The 23,157-nt window shown below is 61.6% G+C and overlaps 1 protein-coding gene across 1 annotated transcript in view; it reads left to right on the plus strand.

Moving 5' to 3' along the window:
- Positions 1-23,157, plus strand: part of HSPG2 (heparan sulfate proteoglycan 2) — a 92,758-nt gene that overhangs the window by 67,844 nt on the left and 1,757 nt on the right. Inside the window, exons 52-97 of the mRNA XM_073903584.1 lie at positions 206-356; positions 1,070-1,236; positions 1,324-1,471; positions 1,891-2,042; positions 2,222-2,357; positions 2,455-2,606; positions 3,344-3,479; positions 3,628-3,779; positions 4,204-4,342; positions 4,440-4,591; positions 5,214-5,349; positions 5,467-5,618; positions 5,871-6,009; positions 6,700-6,851; positions 7,067-7,214; positions 8,255-8,406; positions 8,846-8,987; positions 9,245-9,396; positions 9,781-9,922; positions 10,043-10,183; positions 10,495-10,629; positions 10,875-11,056; positions 11,699-11,894; positions 12,152-12,331; positions 12,642-12,902; positions 13,087-13,291; positions 13,823-13,920; positions 14,321-14,587; positions 15,127-15,236; positions 15,437-15,584; positions 15,671-15,787; positions 16,448-16,559; positions 17,251-17,395; positions 17,485-17,584; positions 17,743-17,852; positions 17,977-18,085; positions 18,624-18,722; positions 19,071-19,292; positions 19,592-19,836; positions 20,133-20,304; positions 20,396-20,518; positions 20,623-20,679; positions 22,382-22,457; positions 22,548-22,626; positions 22,771-22,841; positions 23,018-23,101. Coding sequence (XP_073759685.1) covers positions 206-356; positions 1,070-1,236; positions 1,324-1,471; positions 1,891-2,042; positions 2,222-2,357; positions 2,455-2,606; positions 3,344-3,479; positions 3,628-3,779; positions 4,204-4,342; positions 4,440-4,591; positions 5,214-5,349; positions 5,467-5,618; positions 5,871-6,009; positions 6,700-6,851; positions 7,067-7,214; positions 8,255-8,406; positions 8,846-8,987; positions 9,245-9,396; positions 9,781-9,922; positions 10,043-10,183; positions 10,495-10,629; positions 10,875-11,056; positions 11,699-11,894; positions 12,152-12,331; positions 12,642-12,902; positions 13,087-13,291; positions 13,823-13,920; positions 14,321-14,587; positions 15,127-15,236; positions 15,437-15,584; positions 15,671-15,787; positions 16,448-16,559; positions 17,251-17,395; positions 17,485-17,584; positions 17,743-17,852; positions 17,977-18,085; positions 18,624-18,722; positions 19,071-19,292; positions 19,592-19,836; positions 20,133-20,304; positions 20,396-20,518; positions 20,623-20,679; positions 22,382-22,457; positions 22,548-22,626; positions 22,771-22,841; positions 23,018-23,101 — 6,644 coding nt within the window. The remainder of the gene's footprint in view (positions 1-205; positions 357-1,069; positions 1,237-1,323; positions 1,472-1,890; positions 2,043-2,221; positions 2,358-2,454; positions 2,607-3,343; positions 3,480-3,627; positions 3,780-4,203; positions 4,343-4,439; positions 4,592-5,213; positions 5,350-5,466; positions 5,619-5,870; positions 6,010-6,699; positions 6,852-7,066; positions 7,215-8,254; positions 8,407-8,845; positions 8,988-9,244; positions 9,397-9,780; positions 9,923-10,042; positions 10,184-10,494; positions 10,630-10,874; positions 11,057-11,698; positions 11,895-12,151; positions 12,332-12,641; positions 12,903-13,086; positions 13,292-13,822; positions 13,921-14,320; positions 14,588-15,126; positions 15,237-15,436; positions 15,585-15,670; positions 15,788-16,447; positions 16,560-17,250; positions 17,396-17,484; positions 17,585-17,742; positions 17,853-17,976; positions 18,086-18,623; positions 18,723-19,070; positions 19,293-19,591; positions 19,837-20,132; positions 20,305-20,395; positions 20,519-20,622; positions 20,680-22,381; positions 22,458-22,547; positions 22,627-22,770; positions 22,842-23,017; positions 23,102-23,157) is intronic.

Below are 23,157 nucleotides of genomic sequence, written 5' to 3' on the forward strand. Positions count from 1 at the left end.
GGCACCTGGGGGTGATCCTTCACACAGCCCCGACGCTCTCCTCAGGCAGCAACCAGCCCTGATTTCCTTCCCTATCCAGCTCCCGTCATGGGGCAGCTCGGAGCGGAGCCAGGGAGAGCCTGATGAATGACTCACCAAGGCTCCGAGGGCGTGGTGGCTACAGCCCTCCCTCATCCTCACCTCCCTCTGTCCCACCCTGTCCCAGGTGCGTGGCTCCCGGTTACGGCTTTCCCAGGTCTCACCGGCTGATTCTGGAGAATACGTATGCCGAGTGGAGAACGAGTCAGGCCCCAAGGAGGCCTCCATCATCATCTCTGTCTTACATAGCACCCACTCAGGCCCGAGCTACACCCCAGGTGAGGAGCCAAGCGGGGCCAGGCAGGGGCCGAGCCCTAGGATCTCCCCACTGTTCCCAGGGAAGGTGTCTGTGGTCTCTTCGGTAAGATGAGGACAAGAAGGGGTGCTCTAGGCAGGCTTTGGGGATGTGAGGGCACTGAGAGTGGGTAAGGTTGATGTGGCTTACCTGGGGCCTCACGATGAAGTTACTGTTTCAGATTTCATCAGGAAGCGGCAGAGTCAGGATTAAACTGAGTTGGGAGTCAGGCTGACCTGGATTTAAATCCTCCTTCTAACTTTTATCAGTCTCGAACTAAGTTATGTCACGTTTTAGGGCTCAGTTCCATCATCTGTGAAATGGGGACAATAGCACTACCACGTGGTGTGAGCAGATGATAAACACTGTCTAGAAGAGAGTTGTAACGTTATTGTCTGCATCCGTTGGTCCGGCCTGGGCACTGAAGGGCTTTGGTTGCCTGTAGGCCGCAGCAGCTCATCACAGATCAGGAAGCCATAGGTGGACAAATGGGCCTTGAATTCGAAGCTGGAGGTGGGTCAGGGAAGGAGGGGCCTGACTGACCATGCTGAGATAGAAAAGCATGGTCCCAGCCTTAGAAAGGCCTCCCATCTGCCCTCCCAAGCTAGGGCTTGGTCCTATCCCAGGGCGCTCTGCCCCAGGGCTCCGGGACTGTGGCTCAGGAGCCCAGGCCCCTTACTAGTTCCTCTGTGCCAGTTCCTGGAGGAGGCCCTCTGGGCAGCTCCCAGCTCATCCGCATCGAGTCCTCCTCCTCCCACGTGGCCGAAGGGCAGACCCTGGACCTGAACTGCGTGGTGCCCGGGCAGGCCCACGCCCAGGTCACGTGGCACAGGCGCGGGGGCAGCCTCCCCGCTCGGCACCAGGTACAGCAGTCCCCAGGACCAGCCTGCTAAAGGAGGGGTGGATAGGGCCCCTCCGGCCCCCTTCCAACCCTCCCTGTTTGCACGCAGACCCATGGCTCGCTGCTGCGGCTGCACCAGGTGTCCCCAGCTGACTCAGGCGAGTACGTGTGCCGCGTGGTCCTTGGCTCTGGGCCCCTGGAGACCTCTGTCCTGGTCAACATCAAGGCCTCCGGCTCCCCTGCGGGCTCCATCCCTGGTGAGTAACTGCCAAGGACAGGGCACGCAGGAGGGGCTGAGGGCCTTCCGAGGGGCTGAGGTCCTAGCGACTCTGCCTGCCATTGGGAGGGTGGGAGCAGGAGGCCCACACCGGAGCTGGCGACCGCTTCTCTGAGTGACCCGCCATTTTCCGGTCACTTTCGTCTAGCCACTCGACTGCCTCCTCTTCCCCTCCCCCAGCCTCAACTGCCCTCTTCTCCCCCCACTTCCTTGCTCCCTTCTGCGAGGCTTGGCCCCTGCCCTGGCCTTCTGCTCGGGGCGGCTCAGCTGAGGACATCAAGCCCAGGCCACCAAACTGCCAAACACGTGAGAGCCTGGCCGGGCTGGCTCTCTCTGAGGTGGACCCTTCTGGCCCTGTCTTCTGGGGGGCATCCGCTACCTTTGCTTCTTTCCCCACAGCCCCAGGACCTGTCCCACCTGTCAGGATCGAGTCCACCTCCCCCACCGTGGCCGAGGGGCAGACCCTGGATCTGAGCTGTGTGGTGGCAGGGCAGGCCCACGCCCAGGTCACGTGGTACAAGCGCGGGGGCAGCCTGCCCGCCCGGCACCAGGTGCGCGGTGGCAGAAAGGCGGGAGGGGCTGGCCAGGCCCAGCTCTGGGAAGTGAGTTGAGGGGGTCGGGGCCCTGGAGCTGAGCGGCTGGCAGTTCCCAGCTCAGAGGAGCAGGGCAGAGGGGCATCTGCTAGGCTGTGGGGAGCCCTGTTCTCACACCCCTTTCCCTGGCTGCCCAGGTCCGCGGCTCCCGCCTGTACATCTTCCAGGCCTCGCCAGCTGACGCAGGCGAGTACGTTTGCCGGGCCAGCAATGGGCTGGAGGCCTCCATCACAGTCACAGTAACCAGGACCCAGGGGGCCAACTTCGCCTACCGTGAGTGGGGCCACCAGGTTGGGCTGGGACGGAAGACAGGGATAGGCGGGGGCGGCTGTAGAGAACTGGAGTGACCGCTGACCATCTTCTTTTCCAGCTCCGGCCGGCTCCCAGCCCATCCGCATCGAGTCCTCCTCCTCCCACGTGGCCGAAGGGCAGACCCTGGATCTGAACTGTGTGGTGCCCGGGCAGGCCCACGCCCAGGTCACATGGCATAAGCGCGGGGGCAGCCTCCCCGCCCGACACCAGGTACAGGCCTGGAAGATGGACAGGCCAAGAAAGGGATGGGAGGAAGGCCCTGGGTGGTGGCGGCCAAGAAGGGGGGGCACTGGAGGCTAGCTCCTTGGAGTCAGGGAAAGCCTTAGACCCCATTGCACAGGGGTCCAGTACAATGGTTAGAACCCAGACTCGAAGACTGGCCGGCCTAGGTGTGAATGCTGCTTCTACCGCTTACTAGCTTGTGACCTTGAGCGAGTTACTTAACCTCTCTGTGCCGTAGCTTCAGAGTCTGTAAAATGCTGTCTTACAGAATTGTCTTCAGGGTAAAGGGCCTTAATATATGTGCAAAGTGCTCAGAGCTCAGGCAGGTAGAAGTTGCTGAGCTGTTGTTCCCATAATACCATTATTAATATTACTGTGTTTTATACAGTCCAAGATGCTATCAATTGCAAGATGCATTATGATTTTTTGGTACCTCTAAGGAAAAAAAGCTGCCACTTTTAATTGTAAAATTATTCACTATAAGATGCATCCTGATTTCAGAAACATTAAAAAGTGTGTCTTAGCATCGATGGAAGGTGATATTAGTGCTTGACCAGTTCACCATAGCTCCTCCTGGCCACCTCCTACTCTTGGGACAAGTCTCTCCCTAAGCAGGACGGAGCTGATGGTCAGGCCCCAGGGGTCAGAGAGTGAGGCAGGCATGCAGGTTATGGGTACAGGGGTCCCGTGGGGGCCCCCTCTGAGCTCACCTCCATTCCGGCCAGACCCACGGCTCACTGCTGAGACTACACCAGGTGTCCCCAGTTGACTCGGGCGAGTATGTGTGCCGCGTGGTGGGTGGCTCGGTGCCCCTGGAGGCCTCTGTCCTGGTGACCATTGAGCCTGCAGGCTCTGTACCCGGTAAGCAGTCCTGGGGGTAGGGCAGGGCTAGGGGCCCAGCCGTGGGAAACACTGGCAGGATCCCACCAGACCAGTAGCCCTTATCTTCACTCACAGCCCACCCCCCCACCTCCTAGCCAGGAATTGACCCTCTGCCCTCTGTCCCCAGCACTGGGGGTCACCCCTCCTGTCCGGATCGAGTCCTCCTCCTCCCACGTGGCTGAAGGGCAGACCCTGGATCTGAACTGCCTGGTTGCTGGGCAGACCCATACCCAGGTCACGTGGCACAAACGTGGGGGCCGCCTCCCCGCTCGGCACCAGGTAGGAGGCAGGGAGCTAAGGGGGGACCTGGAAGACCCTGGTGACTACAGAGGAAAGTACACAGGCTTTGAATTCAGGCATATCTGAGTTCAGACACTGTCCTACCACTTGGCCTGCTGTGTGACTTTAGGCCGGTCATTTAACCTCCCTGATCCTCAGTGTCCTTCTCTGGTAGGTGGACTCACACTGCCTACCTCCCCTGCCCCAAAGCACATCAATGAATGTTGGTCACCCACTTCTTTTCATTGGGCCCAGTCCTGACACTGGGGCAGGGGAATCGACTGGTCACAAGGTGGTCTTTCCAGGAAGAGCTCCTCTCGAGTCCAGTTGACTCGACCGGGCTGGGAGCAGAGCCAGGGAAGGGAGCGGGAGTTTAGCTGAGAGCCCCAGGGCCTGACTCTGAGCCTGACTTCCTCCTGCCCAGGTGCATGGCTCAAGGCTGCGCCTGCCCCAGGTGACCCCAGCCGACTCTGGAGAGTACGTGTGCCGCGTGGTAAGCAGCTCGGGCACCCAAGAAGCCTCTGTCCTCGTCACCATCCAGCAACACCTTGGCCCCTCCCACCGTGAGTATCTCAGGGGTCATACCAAACGGTGGAGGGCTGCTCGAGCCACTCCAATCTCAGCGACTCCCACACCCTGCCTCCTGTCTTGCCCTCCCAGCCCAGGGTGTGGTGTACCCCGTCCGCATTGAGTCGTCCTCGGCCTCCCTGGCCAACGGACACGTCCTGGACCTCAACTGCCTGGTGGCCAGCCAAGCCCCCCACACCATCACCTGGTATAAGCGTGGAGGCAGCCTACCCAGCCGGCACCAGGTATGGAGGCATTGGGTGGGGATGCAAAAACTGGGCACACTGGCCCTGATGGCATTCAGGAGGGGCTGTCAACATCTTTGCTGTGCTCATTAGTCATTCAGCAAACTTTGAGCATTCTTACTTGACTGGCCCTGGACTGATGCTGAGGATACATATATCCTACTGACCCTAGTTGGATCCCGTATTTTAACAGAACATTCTATGATTTACTCACTCACTGAATGTCCCTGAGAATCTACTCCAGGCCAAGTCTGTACCTGGCACTAAGGATTCCAAGTGGGACGAGGCAGGTGCCTGGCCTCAGGGAGCTCACAGGCTAGCGGACGAGGCAGACACGCCTTGTGAGAGCAGTGTAATAGAAGCCATAGCCGGGCACTGTGGAGTCACCAGGGATGGCCTCAGCAGGCTTTTGGCCCAGGTGACAGGTGAGAACAGTACAGAGGCTAGAGGCACGGTCCACCCCAGCCTGGAGCCTCAGGAAGGCTGCTGAGGCAGTTCTGAAGGACGCCCGGGTGGCGGCCAGCCCGGGCGAGACGGCGAGGCTCCTGGAGTCTGGGGCGGCAGCCCCCGAGATGTGGACATGCTGCCCCCCACCCACTGACGGACACGTGCTCCCCCTCAGATCGTGGGCTCCCGACTCCGGATCCCCCAGGTGACACCAGCCGACTCGGGCGAATATGTGTGTCACGTCAGTAACGGTGGTGGCTCCCAGGAGACCTCACTTGTCGTTACCATCGAGGGCAGCGGTCCCTCCCACGGTGAGAGGGCACAGGGCAGGGGGTCCAGGCAAGTGGGTGCGGGGGGAGGCAGACTGGGCCCTGGCACCGTCACTGTTGCCTGACTCTGGCTATGTGGCCCATCCGTCTCTGTCTCAGTGCCCAGCGTCTCCCCGCCCATCAGGATCGAGTCCTCGTCCCCCACCGTGGTCGAAGGGCAGACCTTGGATCTGAACTGTGTGGTCGCCAGGCAGCCCCAGGCCACCATCACGTGGTACAAGCGTGGGGGCAGCCTTCCTGCCCAACACCAGGTAGAGTGGAGCCGGGCCAGTGAGGGCAGAACCCCTGCCCGCCGGGGTGGCATTGCAGGGACAGACCCCATGGGCAAAGAACCGGAAGTGAAGCCCTCGCTGGCAGTCCCGGGGCGGTCCTCCCTTCTGCCCTGGGTAGACAGCGGGTGGCCTCGGCAGGTCTGATGAGGGAGGCCTGGGAGGAGGCCTAAACCAGCTGGTGACTTCTTGGCCCCTCCACCCCTCTCACACTCCTTCCCCATCTGCTCCCAGGCCCACGGCTCCCGCCTGCGGCTGAACCACATGTCTGTGGCTGACTCGGGCGAGTACGTGTGCCGGGCCAACAACAACATCGATGCCCAGGAGGCCTCCATTGTGGTCTCAGTCTCCCCCAGGGCCGGCAGCCCCTCCGGTGAGTCTGACAAAGGCCCAGGAAGGGACCAGGAGACGCAGGTAACAGGGCTCCCCGGGGAGTCAGTCAGAGGTCTCACATGAGGGTGGCGGTCCAGGCCAAGGGCTCTGCAGCAAGATACCTGGGTTCCCGTCCTGCCTGCGCCACTGAGAGACTTGAGGGACTTCCTCTCCTCCCTCATCTTCATTCTCTCGTCAGCAGCGTGGGGATGCCGGTCATTCCAGCCCCATGTTGGTGTCCACTGTGGTGGCCACTGGCCACACCCAGCTGCCGTGGTGGGCAGTGCAGATGAGTGTTTCCACGATCACAGAAAGTTCGTGAAATCTATGAGGATTCTTTTTTAAAGATTTTATTTATTTATTTGAGAGAGAAAGAGCAGGAGCAGAGGGGGAGAGCAGAGGGAGAGGGAGAAGCAGACTCCCCGCTGAGCGGGGGGCCCGATGTACAGCTCAAGCCCAGGACCCTGGGATCATGGCCTGAGCCAAAGGCAGACACTGAGCCACCCGGGCGCCCCGATGACTTTTATGAGGATTAAACGAGTTCATACACGTATAGTGCTTACAGTGGTACTTGGCATGCCATACGTGCTTAGTAGGCGTTAACCATCGTTATTACCTTGGGCGACAGAGGTTTCTATGGCTGAGGCTCCTACCAGCCCAGTCGTTCCTAAATCTGCTTCTGTGCCCACAGCCCCTGGCGGTGCTGTGCCCATCAGAATCGAGTCCTCCTCCTCCCGCGTGGCCGAAGGGCAGACCGTGGACCTGAACTGCGTGGTCCCTGGACAGGCCCACGCCCAGGTCACGTGGCACAAGCGCGGGGGCAGCCTCCCCACTCACCACCAGGTATGGGAGTTGCAGGGCTGGATGTGGTGGGAGGGTGGCTGAATGTGGGGGCCCTGCCTAGGGGCCCCTCCCCCAAGATCTACTCAGGAAGGAGGCCGGCAGTCCCTAGGGGCACAGTGCCTGCCCAGGTCGGAGGTCAGACCTTGGCCCCAGCCTTCCAGGATTCTGCCTGCTCTCTCACTCTGCTCCTGTTTCCCCATCCTGCCCCTGCTCAGGCCCACGGCTCCCGGCTGCGGCTGTACCAGGTGTCCCCGGCTGACTCGGGCGAGTATGTGTGCCACGTGATGAGCGGCTCGGGTTCCCTGGAGGCCTCAGTCCTGGTCAACATCGAGGCATATGGCTCCAGCGCTGTTCCTGTCCCTGGTGAGGGTGCCTGTGGTGGGGCTGGGAGGCTGGAGAAGGGACGTGGCCGGGGGGGAACCAGCAGGCAGAGGTCGGGAGCCAGGTCAGGTAGGATGCCTAGGGCCTGAGAACTCGACTTGGGAGTCTGGCCTATGTGGGCTGGAGGCCCAGCTCCTCTCTCCACACTTTGTTGCGCAAAGGGACTCCGTGCCTCGCCTTCCTCATCCATAAAGTGGGGATAGCAGAACTCTTGCAACAATACGTGCGTTCCCTAAAGGCTGGAACTGCACCTCTATGGGTACGTGAGGGTGATCTGGAGCGGGGGGCCCTGATAAAAATCTTTCGTATTACCAGTGGTATATAAGAGAAAGATAGCCACATATGAAACCCGCCATGCTTTCAGGGAAATCATTGTCTACGACGGGGCTAAGTATTTACGGGTTTTGTTAAGTGAATCGTTTGACAGGAAAATATAAAATAATTTGTATGTGGCTATGGCAGACACGAACATAGTTTGGGAATTGCTGAGAAATAAATGTGATCTAGCACTTACGAGGTGCTGGGCCCTGTTCTGTTTACACGTTTAACCCATTTCATCCTCACAAAAACTGTTTGAGGTTGGTGTGACTGTTCTCCCCATTTTACAGATGGAAAACTGAGACGGAGAGGTGAAGTCACTCTCCGAAGGTCCTACAGCTAATAGATGGCAGACCTGGGTTTTGAACCCAGGTAGTCTGGCCCCCGAGTCTGGGTGCTTAGGCACACATTGCTCAAGTTTGAGAAAAAGAGTGATCTGTAGGGAGGTGCCTGGCCCTGGGCCCCGGCCACTGGTGGTGCTGGGAGCACAAGAGGAGACGGTGGGGCCATGGTGTGGGGCGTGCCATTTCCCCCAGGCCAGCCCAGCTGCCCCAGGCTTCACAGGAATGGGCAGTGGGGGCGGACCGAGGCCATCTCTCCATATGTGGTCTGGCCCCTGGTCTGAAAATCTGGGTGCCCAGGGGGTCAGGACTGAGGGCAGAGAGGTGGGAGTTCCAGCTCACTGACCTCTTCCTGTGCCTCAGCCCCAGGTGGAGCCCCGCCCATCCGCATTGAGACCTCCTCTTCCCACGTGGCCGAAGGGCAGACCCTGGATCTGAACTGCGTGGTCCCTGGACAGGCCCACGCCCAGGTCACGTGGCACAGGCGCGGGGGCAGCCTTCCTGCCCGGCACCAGGTACGGGGGCTGGAGAAAGCAGGATGTGGGCACTCCCCTACCCCACGCCACCCCTGCCCAACAGTCCTGCCTCATTCTAGCCAGGAGGGAAGGTAGCTCCAACTTCCGGGGCTTCGGGAAAATTGCAGCAGGAGACCACTGGGAGTCAGGAGTTCAAGGATAGGCTGGGTGCCGCAGAGCCACCCCCGGGCTCCCAGCACCTGGGTGCAATTAAAAAAAGGCACCTGTTACTCGGGTCGCTAGACTTCTCCTACCATAAAAGTGTCATAAACATACTCTGCAGTGTCTAAGGTCTCAGGGGTCGCCCTGCACATGATGCAGCCTTCACAACTGTACGTGACAGTCCTGGGGTGTATATAGCAGAGGACTTGGGCATCTGAAGGCCGTGGCTGCCAGCCCCCCAGCTCACTGTCCCTGCCCTTGCCCTGATGCTGGCCAGGTCCACGGACCCCTGCTAAGGCTGAATCAGGTGTCCCCGGCTGACTCTGGAGAGTACTCGTGCCAAGTGACCAGCAACTCAGGCACCCTGGAGGCTTCTGTCCTCGTCACAGTTGAGGCCTCCAGCCCAGGCCCCATTCCCGGTGAGTGACAGAAGCGGTGGGTGATGCTGGGACACAGGCCTGGGGAATCCCTTCCTGGCCTTGCTCTTCCCTGCTTTTCCAGCAGGGCTCTGGCTCTCTGCTCTGTGAAGGTCCTCCAGCCCCTCCCCGCAACCACGGGGGACCAGTCCTGGGTCTGGGTGGCATGGCCCCATGGCATCCTGCCACTGCCACCACCCTCAGTCCCTGCCTTCGTCCCTGGGAGTCCCACCCTTCTCACTCACCCCCTGTGCCCCCAGCCCCTGGACTGGCGCAGCCCATCTACATCGAGGCCTCCTCCTCCCACGTGGCCGAAGGACAGACCCTGGACTTGAACTGCGTGGTGCCTGGGCAGGCCCATGCCCGGGTCACGTGGTACAAGCGTGGGGGCCGCCTCCCCACCCAGCACCAGGTACAGGGGCCTGATGGGGAGCGTTCCAGGGCAGACCGGGTTCAACCTGCATTTGCTCTCTGTACCCCAGACCTCATGTGAACCCTGGCTTCCTCTGGGACCCCAGGGGATAGTGTAGTTGTTGGAGCAGAGCTGCTCAGCGGGAGAGTGAGAGACCTGGGTGTTCTGGCCCTGCTGCTGAGTTGTCCCCGAGGCAGCTTCCTCCTCTGAAAAGTGGGCCAGGTGAACATGTAGGATCCAGTAAATGAAGATCCCTCATCCCTCCCAGCTGGAGCCCTGGGCTCCTGGGACTCAAGGGAGAACTCAGCCACTGGCACAGCGGGCTTGGGGACTCGCCCAGCCCCAGGTGCTTTGGCCTGATGGCTGTCCCCTCCTCGCTCGCAGACCCACGGCTCCAGGCTACGGCTGCACCATGTCTCCCCTGCCGACTCCGGCGAGTATGTGTGCCGCGTGGCTGGCGGCTCTGGCCCCGAGCAGGAGGCTTCCTTCACAGTCACTGTCCCACCCAGTGCGGGGTCCTCCTACCGTGAGTGTGGCAGATGCCACAGGCAAGGGGCGGAGGGCAGACCGTGGAGCCTCATGAGGCAGGGGGGTCAAGCCAAGCTGGCCCTCCCGAGCCCAGCCCCCTGCTTGCTTCATCCCACAGGCCTCAGGAGCCCTGTCATCTCTATCGACCCACCTAGCAGCACTGTGCAACAGGGCCAAGATGCCAGCTTCAAGTGCCTCATCCATGACGGGGCAGCCCCCATCAGCCTCGAGTGGAGAACTCGGAGTCAAGAACTGGAGGGTGAGCTGGCGGGGGCCGGGGCGGGGGGAGGGGATCCTGGAGGCCGGTGTGAAGGTGTGATCACCGCTGTGGATGGGGCAAAGGCTGAGGGGGCCCCTCCCCTCTGGGGCCTCACTGTCCCCCATCTGGATGGGGAGGGGGCTGAACCCGGCAGTCTCCAAGACCTCTTCCATCTGCCACCTGGGACTCTGTGAGCTAGACACACCCAGGCTAGAGGGGTCGGGGACATGGGGCCGAGCGGTGCCTACTGGCAACACAGAGGCATGAGGACAAGCTCACTGACCATACCCTGCCCGATGCCAACTCCACAGACAATGTCCACATCAGCCCCAACGGCTCCATCATCACCATCGTGGGCACCCGGCCCAGCAACCACGGTGCTTACCGCTGCGTGGCCTCCAACACCTACGGTGTGGCCCAGAGTGTCGTGAACCTCAGTGTGCACGGTGAGCAGCGTGAGCCCGCGGGCTCTGCCTTCCTGTCTCCAGCCCTGCTTCTGAGCTCACAACCTCCAACTTTCAATCCTGCCTCTGCCAATGCCTCCCTCTTGGGCATTCTCCCTCTCGGCCTCAGTTTCCACGTCGGTGCAGGATAGTGCCCGGCCCAGGCAGTTACTGAGACAGGGGCCGTGACGGTGCATGTGACGGGCAGAGCCCTGCACGCACATCAGCGATGTCGTTCCTCTGGGCAGGGCCCCCTACTGTGTCTGTGCTCCCCGAGGGCCCCGTGCGGGTGAAAGTGGGCAAGTCTGTTACCCTGGAGTGTGTCAGTGCTGGGGAGCCCCGCTCTTCGGCTCGCTGGACCCGGATTGGTGCCCCCACCAACGTGGAGCAGCGGATGTATGGGGTCGTGGACAGCCACACGGTGTTGCAGGTGAGGCAAGTCTTCTCCTAGGCAGAGGCCGGGGCCATTTCATCTCTGGGTCTGAGGCCCAGTCGGGGTCCATCCTTGAGCAGATGCTCAGAGGAAAGAGTCGTGGATGGGCGGATCGGTGATGAATGGATGGAGAGAGAAAGGGGAGGCATGGGTGAGTGGTTGGTGGGTAGACTGGAAGATGGGCAGTAAGAAAAAAGGTAAAAGAAAGGAAGAAAGAATGGCTGGAAGGATGGATGGATGGGTGGGTAGGTGGGTAGATGGGTGGATGGGTAGGTAGTTGGGTGGATGGGTAGGTAGTTGGGTGGATGGGTAGGTAGATGGGTGGATGGGTAGGTAGATGGGTGGATGGGTAGGTGAGTAGGTGGGTGGATGGGTAGGTGAGTAGGTGGGTGGATGGGTGGAAGGATGGGTAGAGAGTTGGTTGGATGGATGTGTGGTGAGTAGATGGGTGGGTTGATGGACAAGTGGATCAACAGACTAATGGCGGGATGTCTTGAATGTGAGTCCTCAAGCAGCCAAACAGGAGACCTGAAAGCAAAGGGAAGGGTGGAAGGGAGAGGGGAAAGCAAGCCAGACCTGGGGGTTAATGCCCAGGTGCCCATCCGTGCCCACTTACCCAGCATCCTTGCTTTCTTCCAGATCTCATCAGCTAAACCATCAGATGCAGGCATCTACATATGCCTGGCTCAGAACGCACTGGGCACAGCACAGAAGCGGGTGGAGGTGATTGTGGACACAGGCGCTATGGCCCCAGGGGCCCCGCAGGTCCAAGTTGAAGAAGCCGAGCTGACCGTAGAGGCTGGACACACAGCCACCCTGCGCTGCTCAGCCACAGGTGTGGACAGGGGCTGGCACACAGGGCAAGCAGAGCAGTGTAGCCCTGGGGCCTGAATGGGAGACACGAGATCCGAAGATGATAGCGTACCCAGGGAGGGGACTTTGTTGCTGGCATCACCCAGTGATGGCTGAGATGCCCACACAGTGATCCTCATGAAGGGACGCAATCACCCAGTCGCTGCCTCACCATCCTTATGCCCAGCTCATCCCTAGGGCAGCCCAGTGACCTCTGTGGTCTTTCACTCCACTCCACAGGCAGCCCCACGCCCACCATCCACTGGTCCAAGCTGCGCTCCCCACTGCCCTGGCAGCACCGGCTGGAAGGTGACACACTCATCATCCCCCGCGTAGCCCAGCAGGACTCAGGCCAGTACATCTGCAATGCCACCAGCCCCGCCGGCCACGCTGAGGCCACCGTCGCCCTGCACGTGGAGAGTAAGACACTCGTCCACCCTCCTTGAGCTTCCCTCTGTGCTGTGCATGGAGCTCTGAGCCCCCAGCCGGGCTACACCCTGGACAGAGCCCCAGGAGTATCATGCAGAGGGCCCTGTGCCCCTCAGCCCCCCAGAGCCGGCCCTAGTCTGAGACCCATCCCACCCCCTGGGACCCTTGCTTCCCTCATCCCCAGTCCTCTGCTTCACCATTCAGCTTCCCTGGTCCTCTGGCAAAGCACCTGGGTCCCACACCTGCTCCCACCCTGACCGCTGCTCTTCCGTGCCCTGACCTCTGTGCCCACCGCCCCCAGGCCCACCGTACGCCACCACGGTCCCGGAGCACGCTTCGGTGCGGGCAGGGGAGACAGTGCAGCTCCAGTGCCTGGCTCATGGGACACCCCCACTCACCTTCCAGTGGAGCCGAGTGGGTGGCAGCCTCCCTGGGAGGGTGACCACCAGGAACGAGATGCTGCGCTTTGAGCCCGCGGCCCCCGAGGACTCAGGCCGCTACCGTTGCCGGGTCACCAACAAGGTGGGCTCGGCAGAGGCCTTCGCCCAGGTGCTTGTTCAAGGTGAGCAGCCTTGGCTCAGGCGGGGCAGAAGGGGCTCCTAGGAAAAGAACATCCCTTGAATGTTAGGATGGCCATTTTCTGGGTCCTGGGAGGGGGAGGCATCGGGGATCTCTCTCTCTCTCTCTCTCTCTCTCTCTCTCTCTCACACACACACACACACAGAACCTCGTATATGTCCCCACAGGCCCCTCTGGCTCCGTCCCGGCCACTGCCATCCCAGCAGGACCCACACCCATCATTCAGGTCACACCTCAGCTGGAGACCAAGAGCATAGGGGCCAGTGTCGAGTTCCACTGTGCCGTGCCCACTGACCGGGGCACCCAGCTCCGTTGGATCAAGGAAGGGGGTCAGCTGCCTCCTGGCCACAGTGTGCAGGATGGGGTGCTCCGGTGAGTCAGGGGGGCAGGCCAGACTGCACTTGAGCACCCCAGCCCAAGGTGCACGGGGGAACTGTTAAGATACCTGTCCTGTGGGGCTCAGTATGAAACCGTGTCCTTGGGCAAGTCACTTCCATTCTCTGAGCCTGAGTGTTCTCAGCTGTACGATGGGTTATATGAGACCACATGAGATTATCTAAAGCACGTGGAAGGCCTTCAGTAAACAGTGGCTCGTATTTGTATTATCAGTGCTGTAGGGGAGAGGGAACGGGCTCTGGGGCCGGAAAGATACACATGATCCCGTTCTCAGCTCTGCTGTTCTGTAATGGTGTGTGATCTTGAGATCTGACCACAAGGTCTTAACCTAAAATGGGTGTGGTGACATCGGTCTGCCTGCCTGCCTGCCCTACCTCACGCGGTTAGTGGGAGACCAGAAGCTTACATCGTGTGCTAATCTCTGGTGGCTTTGAACTTCCACGCCATCACAAAGCATTCTTGTCAGTTGTTTTTATTCACTGATGTCTTACTACTTTTTCTTTACAGAATCCAGAACTTGGACCAGAGCTGCCAAGGGACATATGTTTGCCAGGCCCATGGACCATGGGGACAGGCCCAGGCCAGTGCCCAGCTGGTTGTCCAAGGTAGGATGGTGGCTTCAGGCCTCCTAAGAGCAGGAGACAGAGACGAGGGGCACAGGGACTGTGTTCCCCAGGAAGCCCCTTCAATGCCTATGAATAAAGAGAATCACCTGATGGTATCTTGCTTGTGACCAGTGTAGCACAGGGGGGCTTGACAAATATCGCAAGGGAGGGAGGAAGAAGGGAGATGGGTGGAGCGAGTGGGTGTTCAGACCAAGCAGTGAAGAAGGACAGCAGATGCCCAAGTGAGCGAACCTACAACCAAGAGCAGACGCGTGCGCGTGTTCATGAGCGAATGCACGAGAAAGCACATGGAGGCCAGGGGCTCCGGGGCTCACGTCCTTGGGCCAGGCCCACGGCAGGCTGGCCGGCCTCACTCTGCCTCCGCTTCCCTCCTCCCCAGCCCTGCCCTCGGTGCTCATCAACATCCGGACCTCCGTGCAGACCGTGGTGGTTGGCCACGCCGTGGAGTTCGAGTGCCTGGCCCTGGGTGACCCCAAGCCTCAGGTGACATGGAGCAAAGTCGGGGGGCGCCTGCGGCCTGGCATCGTGCAGAGCGGAGGCATCGTCAGGATCGCCCACGTGGAGCTGACCGACGCAGGACAGTATCGCTGCACCGCGACCAACGCTGCGGGCACCACCCAGTCCCACGTGCTGCTGCTTGTACAAGGTGAAGGCCAGCAGGGACCTCCGCGGGGACAGGGGGCACCACCAGCAAAGCGGACACGCAGTCGTCACCCGCGAGAGCACCTGCTCTGATGACGGAGCCCTACGGCCCAGTCTGATGGCAGAGACAACCTAAACACAAAACACAGACACGCGAGAGTGCAAAAGAGCAGTGAACGCAGGGCCGACACGCATCTGTGTCGTCTTCAAAGGCAGCTCCTTTTCACCCCAACCCCCAGGCCCTGCCCCCAGACTGACCGCTGCACCCTGCCCTAGTGCCTCCTCGGGTCCCCAGGGGGCAGCACAACGTTCCGCCGGGCTGTGTTGAAGAGTCTTAGGCTGCGGAGTCCAACGGACCCGTCCCTGAGCCCCTACTGCCCAGTTCCACGTGTGCAGCCAGCAGGGAGCCTCATCTGTGACGTGGGAACACAGTGCCTCCCTTCAGGGGCTAGTGTGAGGATGGAACGAGTCAGGACACAGGCTGGGCTCTCAAATGGTGGCCGTCATTGGGTTGATGGCCCATGTCTCCTTCCCCACTCCTAGCCTTGCCCCAGATCTCAACGCCCCCAGAGGTCCGTGTACCTGCTGGTTCTGCAGCCGCCTTCCCCTGCATGGCCTCTGGCTACCCCACTCCTGACATCACCTGGAGCAAGGTAAGTGCCGGGCAGGGGCGTGGCGGGCATGCCTGAGGGGCAGGGACCGGGTCTTCGCGGTCTCGGTGCCCCCAGGACCTGGCCCGGGCTCGGCACAGGGTACGTGCCCAGTGTTTAAGGGTGGGCCTGCGGCCAGATGGGAGGCAGGCCCTGCGGAGGTGCGGGCAACGCCCGGCTCCAGAGTGCGGGTGTGTTTGCAGCTGGATGGTAACCTGCCACCCGACAGCCGCCTAGAAAACAACATGCTGCTGCTGCCTTCCGTCCGACCTCAGGACGCAGGCACCTATGTCTGCACGGCCACTAACCGCCAGGGCAAGGTCAAAGCCTTTGCTCATCTGCAGGTGCCGGGTAAGACACCTTTCGGACTCCGGACTCGGCAGCGCCCTGCCCGCTGCTGGGGGGGCATGGTTTCTAGCTGTGTTCTCTGCCCGCAGAGCGGGTGGTGCCCTACTTCACGCAGACCCCCCACTCCTTCCTGCCGCTGCCCACCATCAAAGACGCCTACAGGAAGTTCGAGATCAAGATCACCTTCCGACCCGACTCAGCCGACGGTGAGCAGGAGGGGGCTGCCGTGGGGTGGGGATCTCCTGGAGTAAGCACCACCACTCTCAGAGCCCTAGTGGTCCCCGGTCCTACCCACCTCCCTCAGCTCCCTGTCCCGGGACCGCAGGCCTGCCACCTGGGCCCTCTTTCGTGCCTCCTCCTGTCTCTATGCCCCACGCGGCAGTACCTCCCACCTCTGACGGGTGCACCTGCATCCAGCCTCCTGCCCCAGCTTCCTGTTCATTCTGTACTCCTCCTTCCCTCCTTTGTCTCCATCTCTCAGCCTTCCCTCTTCTCTCTCTCTCTCTCTCCCTCTCTCTCTCCCCCTCCCCCCCTCCCCCCTCCATCTCCTACGGCTCTCCGACTTTCCCTGTCCAGGCCTCCTTCTCTACTCCGGTGAGTCTCTGCCTCCCTGCCCTCCTTCAGGTAGGCCCTCCAGCGTGAGTGAAGCAAACTCCGCGTCTTGAGGGGCTCTGAGCCAGCCCTGTGTAAGGGCATCCGGAGAAAGCGAGAAGGCCCTGGCTGTGCTGGGCACACAGAGGGCGGGGTGGGAGCTGGAGAGTGAAGGCTCCCCGGCTGCGGTCACTCACTCCCGGGGCTGGGCTGACAGGGAGCCCGTGGCTGGTGGGGGAGGCCCTGACACGGCTGTGCTTCCCCCCCCACCCCAGGGATGCTGCTGTACAACGGCCAGAAGCGGATCCCAGGGAGCCCCACCAACCTGGCCAACAGGCAGCCCGACTTCATCTCCTTCGGCCTTGTGGGGGGAAGGCCCGAGTTCCGGTGAGACCCTCGCCCTCCCCGTTTACAAGGGGGCTGGGGGACCGGACTGCGGGGCTTCGGTCAGGCACACACTGCCCTGGACTGAGATGAATGGAGGAGGGAGGAGGTGCGGCCGTTACCCTCGGTGACCGCCTGGAGTGGGCGCGGTGTGTCGGCCAGGTGCAGGAGGAAGCCACCTAGACTTGCACGAAACTGTGGCCGAGATGCTCGGTGATGCTGAGCGCGTCTTTGCTGGGTGGGACTCCTGCAGACCGGGCTTCGTTCATTCATTCGCTCAGAAACTATTTGCTGGACCCCTACTCTGTGCCAGGCACTGATACAGACAGATCAAGTTCTGGCCTTGGGGGAATAGATATTCTGGTTGCGGAAGAGCAGCCATAAAGGGGGAAAACAACAAGGTGATCTCCAGGGCCACGGAGCCAAGGGCTGTTAGCACCCTGGGGCCTGCTCTGGATAAGCTCTGGAGATGAGGTGGGGGGGTTGGGGCGGGGGAAGAGAGGATCTGAGGAAGGGGCAGGGTTGGGGCGAGCTGGGGGTGGGTGATAGGGTTGGGGGGACAAGGCAGGGACAGGAACTAGATCAGAACTGCAGGAAATGGTGACATCACCCCTTCCCAGGCTGGGCCCCCTGCCAGGCCCTTCTGACCAGCCCTGTATGCTCTCCCCTGCCCTGGCCCCATCCTGGGGAGCAGGTTTGACGCAGGCTCGGGCATGGCCACCATCCGCCACCCCACACCGCTGGCGCTGGGCCAGTTCCACACCGTGACCCTGCTGCGCAGCCTTACCCAGGGCTCCCTGATCGTGGGCAGCCTGGCCCCGGTCAACGGGACTTCTCAGGTGAGGCCCCACTGGTGCCCCCATTTCCAGCCCCCTCCCCCACCTCTGCCCAGCCCCTCTCCACTGTCCGTGGCTTCTCCACTCCCCAGGGCAAGTTCCAGGGCCTGGACCTAAATGAGGAGCTCTACCTGGGCGGCTACCCCGACTACGGTGCCATCCCCAAGGCGGGGCTGAGCAGCGGCTTCGTAGGTGAGCCCCGGCCCTGCCGCCGTGCCTGGCCGAGCCTCAGCTGGCTGGCTGGCTGGCGGAGCCCATGGGAGCCTGGGAGAGCGCTGCAGGGTGCGGGCTGGGGCTGGGCAGGCCTCCCGGCACTGCCCCCCTTCTCATCGTGGCTGCCCTCCGCCCAGGCTGTGTCCGGGAGCTGTGCATCCAGGGCGAGGAGATCGTCTTCCACGACCTCAACCTTACCGCGCACGGCATCTCCCACTGCCCCACCTGTCGGGACCGGCCGTGCCAGGTAACCCCACACCGCATGCGCCACCTCACTGCCCCTGGCCACTGCCCTCCGCTGGGGCAGCCCCTGTGGGAAGTGGGGGAGAGCCAGGGGGTTCTCCGCCTGACTTCTGGGGGCGGCTTCACAGAACGGGGGCCAATGTCAGGATTCAGAGAGCAGCAGCTACGTGTGCATCTGCCCGGCTGGCTTCACCGGGAGCCGCTGTGAGCACTCCCAGGCCCTGCACTGCCACCCAGGTGTGTGACCCACCCTTCCGATCGCTGCCACCCCTGGGTGCTTGCCTCTGTCCGTAGCTGCCCCTCCATATCCGCCCATCCCCCTGCTGACTGTACTTACCACACTCTCACCCAAGTACTCGCCCCTCCTCCCAGAGACTGACTTCCATCCCTGCCACCCTAACACCCACTCTGCTCCCCAAGTTCTCACCCCCATCACTGCTGCCAGGCAACCCTCCCCCAGCCTCTCACACCCCAGGTACCTACCACTTTCCCATCTCTCACCAAGGCACTCAGCCCATGACCTGCCTCCCAGGTACCCAGCACCCCACACTGGTACCCCATCACTCCTGCACTTCCCTCCCATGCTGTCCCCCGCCCGGCCTCCTTGGTGCCCCCCCTACCCCGCCGTCATCCATTCCTCCTGCCCAGTCTCCTGATGCAGTCCTCCCAGGCTGGCCAAGGCCTCCGGGGTGCAGTAGGTAAGGCTGTAGCATCAGGACCCCACCCTCTCCCGGGCCACCTTATTGTCCTTCTTGCTGGCCCCTCTGTCCCCCAGAGGCCTGTGGGCCGGACGCCACCTGTGTGAACCGTCCTGATGGCCGAGGCTACACCTGTCGCTGCCACCTGGGCCGCTCAGGGGTGAGGTGTGAGGAAGGTGAGTGGAGCCGGACATGAGTCCCTGGGGAGCCCGGGAGGCATGGGGGAAGCTGGGTAGGGACACTCTGAGGCCACAAAGGGCCCCGTGGATGGTAACATGAGTCCAGAGCCAGAGGGCCTCAGAGTCACCTGGCCAAGCCTCTGCCCAGCCTGAATCTCTCCCATGAGGGTCTGTGAAGCAACCCCCCTGCCCCGAGGCGCTTCCAGCCTGGTCTGCTGTGCCCAAGGGCAGGCGCTCCTGTGGTTGGCAGCTCCTAGCCAGCTGGTCCAGAGCCCCGGGGTCTGGGGCGGGCCGGGCAGGGACGCCGGTGCCCCCACTGCCCCTGGCTGAGCTGTGGTGCCGCAGGTGTAACGGTGACCACCCCCTCCATGTCGGGCACCGGCTCCTACCTGGCACTGCCCGCCCTCACCAACACACACCACGAGCTGCGCCTGGACGTTGAGTTCAAGCCTCTGGCGCCCGACGGCATCCTGGTGTTCAGCGGGGGGAAGAGCGGGCCTGTGGAGGACTTCGTGTCCCTGGCAATGGTCGGCGGCCACCTGGAGTTCCGCTACGAGTTAGGGTCAGGTGAGCACCGGTCGCTGAAGGCAGATGGGCTCTAGGTGCCAAGCTCTGCGCCCCCCTCGGCTCCCCAAGGCCCAAGGAGGGTTGGAGGAGTAACTTCCGAAGTCAGACCGACCAAAGTCCCTTGTTTGCTCACGTTCTTTCACTCCACGTGTGACTTTAAGCAAGTCCTCTAGCCCTCTGCCGGGTTCCTCCTGGACCACCCTATCCGCTCAAGTGCCCGTATGGGGCGGGGGGGGGGGGGGGGGGGGGGGCCCTCCGTGCGCGCCATCCCCATCTGGCATTCCCCCCGCCCGCCCCAGGGCTGGCTGTGCTGCGGAGCCCCGAGCCCCTGGCCCTGGGCCACTGGCACCGAGTGTCTGCCGAGCGTCTGAACAAGGACGGCAGCTTGCGCGTGAACAGCAGAGCCCCCGTGCTGCGCTCCTCACCAGGCAAGAGCCAGGGCCTCAACCTGCACACCGTCCTCTACCTTGGGGGCGTGGAGCCCTCTGTGCGGCTGCCCCCCGCCGCCAACGTTAGCGCCCACTTCCACGGCTGCATGGGCGAGGTGAGGAGCAGGGGAGAGGAGGGGAGGGTGCAAGCCGGCCCCTCCACCCGCAATAAGCCCAGACGGTTTCCCGTCGAGCCTCAGTTCCCTCCTCTGCGAAATGGGGGTAGTGACACCTCCTTCGAGGAGTGACCGTGCTACTGGACGTCCCTGGCACGCAGGAGGCATTCAGCTTAGGTTCCTCCCTCGCTGGCGCGAGAGTCCCTTCCGCTTAGGTTCCCAGCTCCCCTCTGCTGGGCCACTTGGCCTCTGCCCCCGGCCTGCCCAGAGCCCCCTCAGCGTCCCTGTGCCCACAGGTGTCGGTGAATGGGAAGCGGCTGGACCTCACCTACAGCTTCCTGAGCAGCCGGGGCGTCGGGCAGTGCTACACCAGCTCCCCATGTGAGCGCCAGCCTTGCCGGCACGGCGGCACCTGCATGCCGGCCGGCGAGTACGAGTTCCAGTGCCTGTGCGCAGGTGGCTTCAAGGGTGAGCCAGCCTGCCCGGCCCCAGCGGGGAGGGCACGGGGTGGTGGGTGGCCGCTGCGGCCCACACCCGCTCACGGCTCCCCGGCCCGCAGGAGACCTCTGTGAGCACGAGGAGAGCCCCTGCCAGCTCCATGAGCCCTGTCTGCACGGGGGCACCTGCCAGGGCACCCGCTGCCTCTGTCCCCCCGGCTTCTCTGGCCCCCGCTGCCAACAAGGTAACTGTCCTGGCTTCTCCCCACCTCCTGCTCGGGGCCCTGGGGGGGAGCACATGGGACCCGCGGTGTCTCTGCCCACCAACCGCACCTGCCTCTCCTCATAGGCTCTGGACAAGGCACAGCGGAATCTGAGTGGCATCTGGAAGGCAGCGGGGGCAGCGGTACGTACTTCCTGTGGCCCGAGAGGCTTGTCTCCTCCGCGTCTTCCCGTCCCAGCCCCTCTCCCGGGGAGCCCACACTCTCAGTTCCGGCCTGTGAGCAAGACAAGGCCACGTGAGAGGCTCACTGGGCTCAGAGAGACAGAATAAAGAAGAGCCCAGCAACACGGAGCTGTTTCGGGCTAGCTGAGCTGGCTAGGCGGCCCAGCGTGCGTCCTTGAGCCACTCTGACCTCAGGTTCCTCCTCTACATTCACACATCCTGTCAACAAACCCTTGCATGCCCATCCTTGCCCTGGAGGCAGGAAATGTGAGATGAACAAGGCAAGACCTTCCTTCTCGAGGATTCCACAGTCTATTTAAAAGCAATGATCGTTTCTTAAAAATCAGTGTTTATTGAACATTCGCAAATGCTGGGCCAACTGCTTTGTAGATACCCATCTTCTTATTTCTCATTAATGTGATAGGAGAGGTAGTGGTAGAGTGGCTAAGAACGTGGGCTCTGGATTCAAATCCTAGCCCTGCCATCTACTAGCTGTGTTCCCTTGGGTGAGTCACATACCCTTCTGTGCCTCAGTTTCCTCATGTGTAAAATAAAGAGAAATGACATCCTTCCACGAGGGTGGGATAAAAGTTTGTGTCAGGGTACAATTATTCAATGTACTCAAAATGCCTAGAACAATGTCTAGTCGACAGTGGGTACGGAGTGTTAGCTTTTGTTAACATCATATCTAAACCATAGGATTATTGTAAGGATCCCTTTAAATGAAAGGATGCTTTCCTGTGATGCTCTCTGCACGTTGTTTGGCACATAGCAGGTGCTTGGGAAATGTTCGCTGTTCGCATCATTGGGCGGAGGGTGGCCAAGTGTCCCCTACCCTTGTAGGCCCACAGGGACCAGCACTGGCCTGTTGGCTGGGTCCAAGCAGGTAGGGCTGGGGAGGCTAGAACCACACACAGTACAGACGTTGGGGCCCAAAGGTCCGGGTTGCCGTGCTGGCTTCCCACTTTCTGGGCAGGTCACTCACACCCCGCCCCCAGCCTGTCTTCACCTCTGTAGGATAGAGGGAGCACAAAGGTTCTGAACCTCTTTGTGCCATGGACCTACGGGACCAGCTCTCCCGGTTTGCTCAAGACTGAGGGGTTTCTCAGGATGTGAACTTTAGGAACTAAAACCAGGACAGGACTCAGCAAATAGGGACAATTAGTCCCCTTATCTGGACCCTACTGACTACATAAAATAAAATACATAGGATTTCAGAGGAAACCAATTGTACTGAAATAAGGTTCTCAAATATTTAGAATTTTCTGATTTGTAACATACGAGCTTCTGTATGAACACAGTACATAACGAGATCGAGTGGTGGCCCTAATAGCTACCACAATTTCAGGAAGCTCTGAAGTATCTGTAACTACTGCCGCGTGATAAGGAAATGTGTTAGTGTCCCACTATGGCTCCTTGGCTTTGCTGCCCACATGCATAGTGGAAGGAACCGCTACATTTCAGTGAGAAGTGAGTGAAGGTCGAGCTACAGTGTCTGCCCGTCCAAGTTCACAGGCCCCTGACTTGTGTCCATAGCCCCCCAGGGTCTCTGGAGACTGCAGAGGAGCACACGTTGGGGTGGAGGTGGGGGTCCGGGAGCCCATGCGGTGGCTGCTCCGTGCAGACGAGCAGGGGCCTCACCATCCCCCACGTCATCCCGCAGATGCCCCTGGGCAGTATGGAGCCTATTTCCACGATGACGGCTTCCTCGCCCTCCCTGGCCGCATCTTCTCCAGGAGGTGAGGCGGGTGTTGGGGGAGCTGGTGGGGCCAGGGAGGGGAACAGGAATCTGCACCTTCTTCCCCCTCACCCGCCTCCTCCACTCCCAGCCTGCCCGAGGTGCCGGAGACCATTGAGCTGGAAGTTCGGACCCGCACAGCCAACGGCCTCCTGCTCTGGCAGGGCGTGGTGAGTGTGGGCGGCCGGCTGGGTCTCAGGGTCCCCAGCCCCCTGGTGGCCAGGGCCGTGAGAGGGAGGAGGGCCGAGGCCACAGCGGCAGGGGCCTCGGCTCTGCAGACCAGGAACCCCAGTGACCCCACGCTTCCCTGGCAGGACGTGGGAGAGGCCGGCCGTGGCAAGGACTTCATCAGTCTCGGGCTTCAGGACGGGCACCTTGTCTTCAGGTGGGTCCAGGCACCTGGCCCTTCTTCCCTCCCCCTCCCTGGCCCCCCACACTGCTTCAGGGGCTCCCCCTCTGCTCGGTGCCACGGCTCCTCCCACGAGAAGCTGCAGGCCCCCAGCCGCACATGCCACCACCGTCTGCCCCAGCTCACGCTGTCTTGGGCCTGTGTGACTGCAGCTACCAGCTGGGCAGTGGGGAGGCCCACCTTGTCTCTGAGGACCCCATTGATGATGGCGAGTGGCATCGGGTGACCACACTGCGGTAAGAGAGCCCGCCCAGGCCCTGGGGCGAGGGGCTCAGAGTTCTGCGGTGGGAGA

The sequence above is a fragment of the Callorhinus ursinus genome, unplaced genomic scaffold (assembly GCF_003265705.2).
Source record: "Callorhinus ursinus isolate GAN/ISIS: 27379988/994484 unplaced genomic scaffold, GSC_fseal_2.0 scaffold18, whole genome shotgun sequence".
NCBI classification, from domain to species: domain Eukaryota; kingdom Metazoa; phylum Chordata; class Mammalia; order Carnivora; family Otariidae; genus Callorhinus; species Callorhinus ursinus.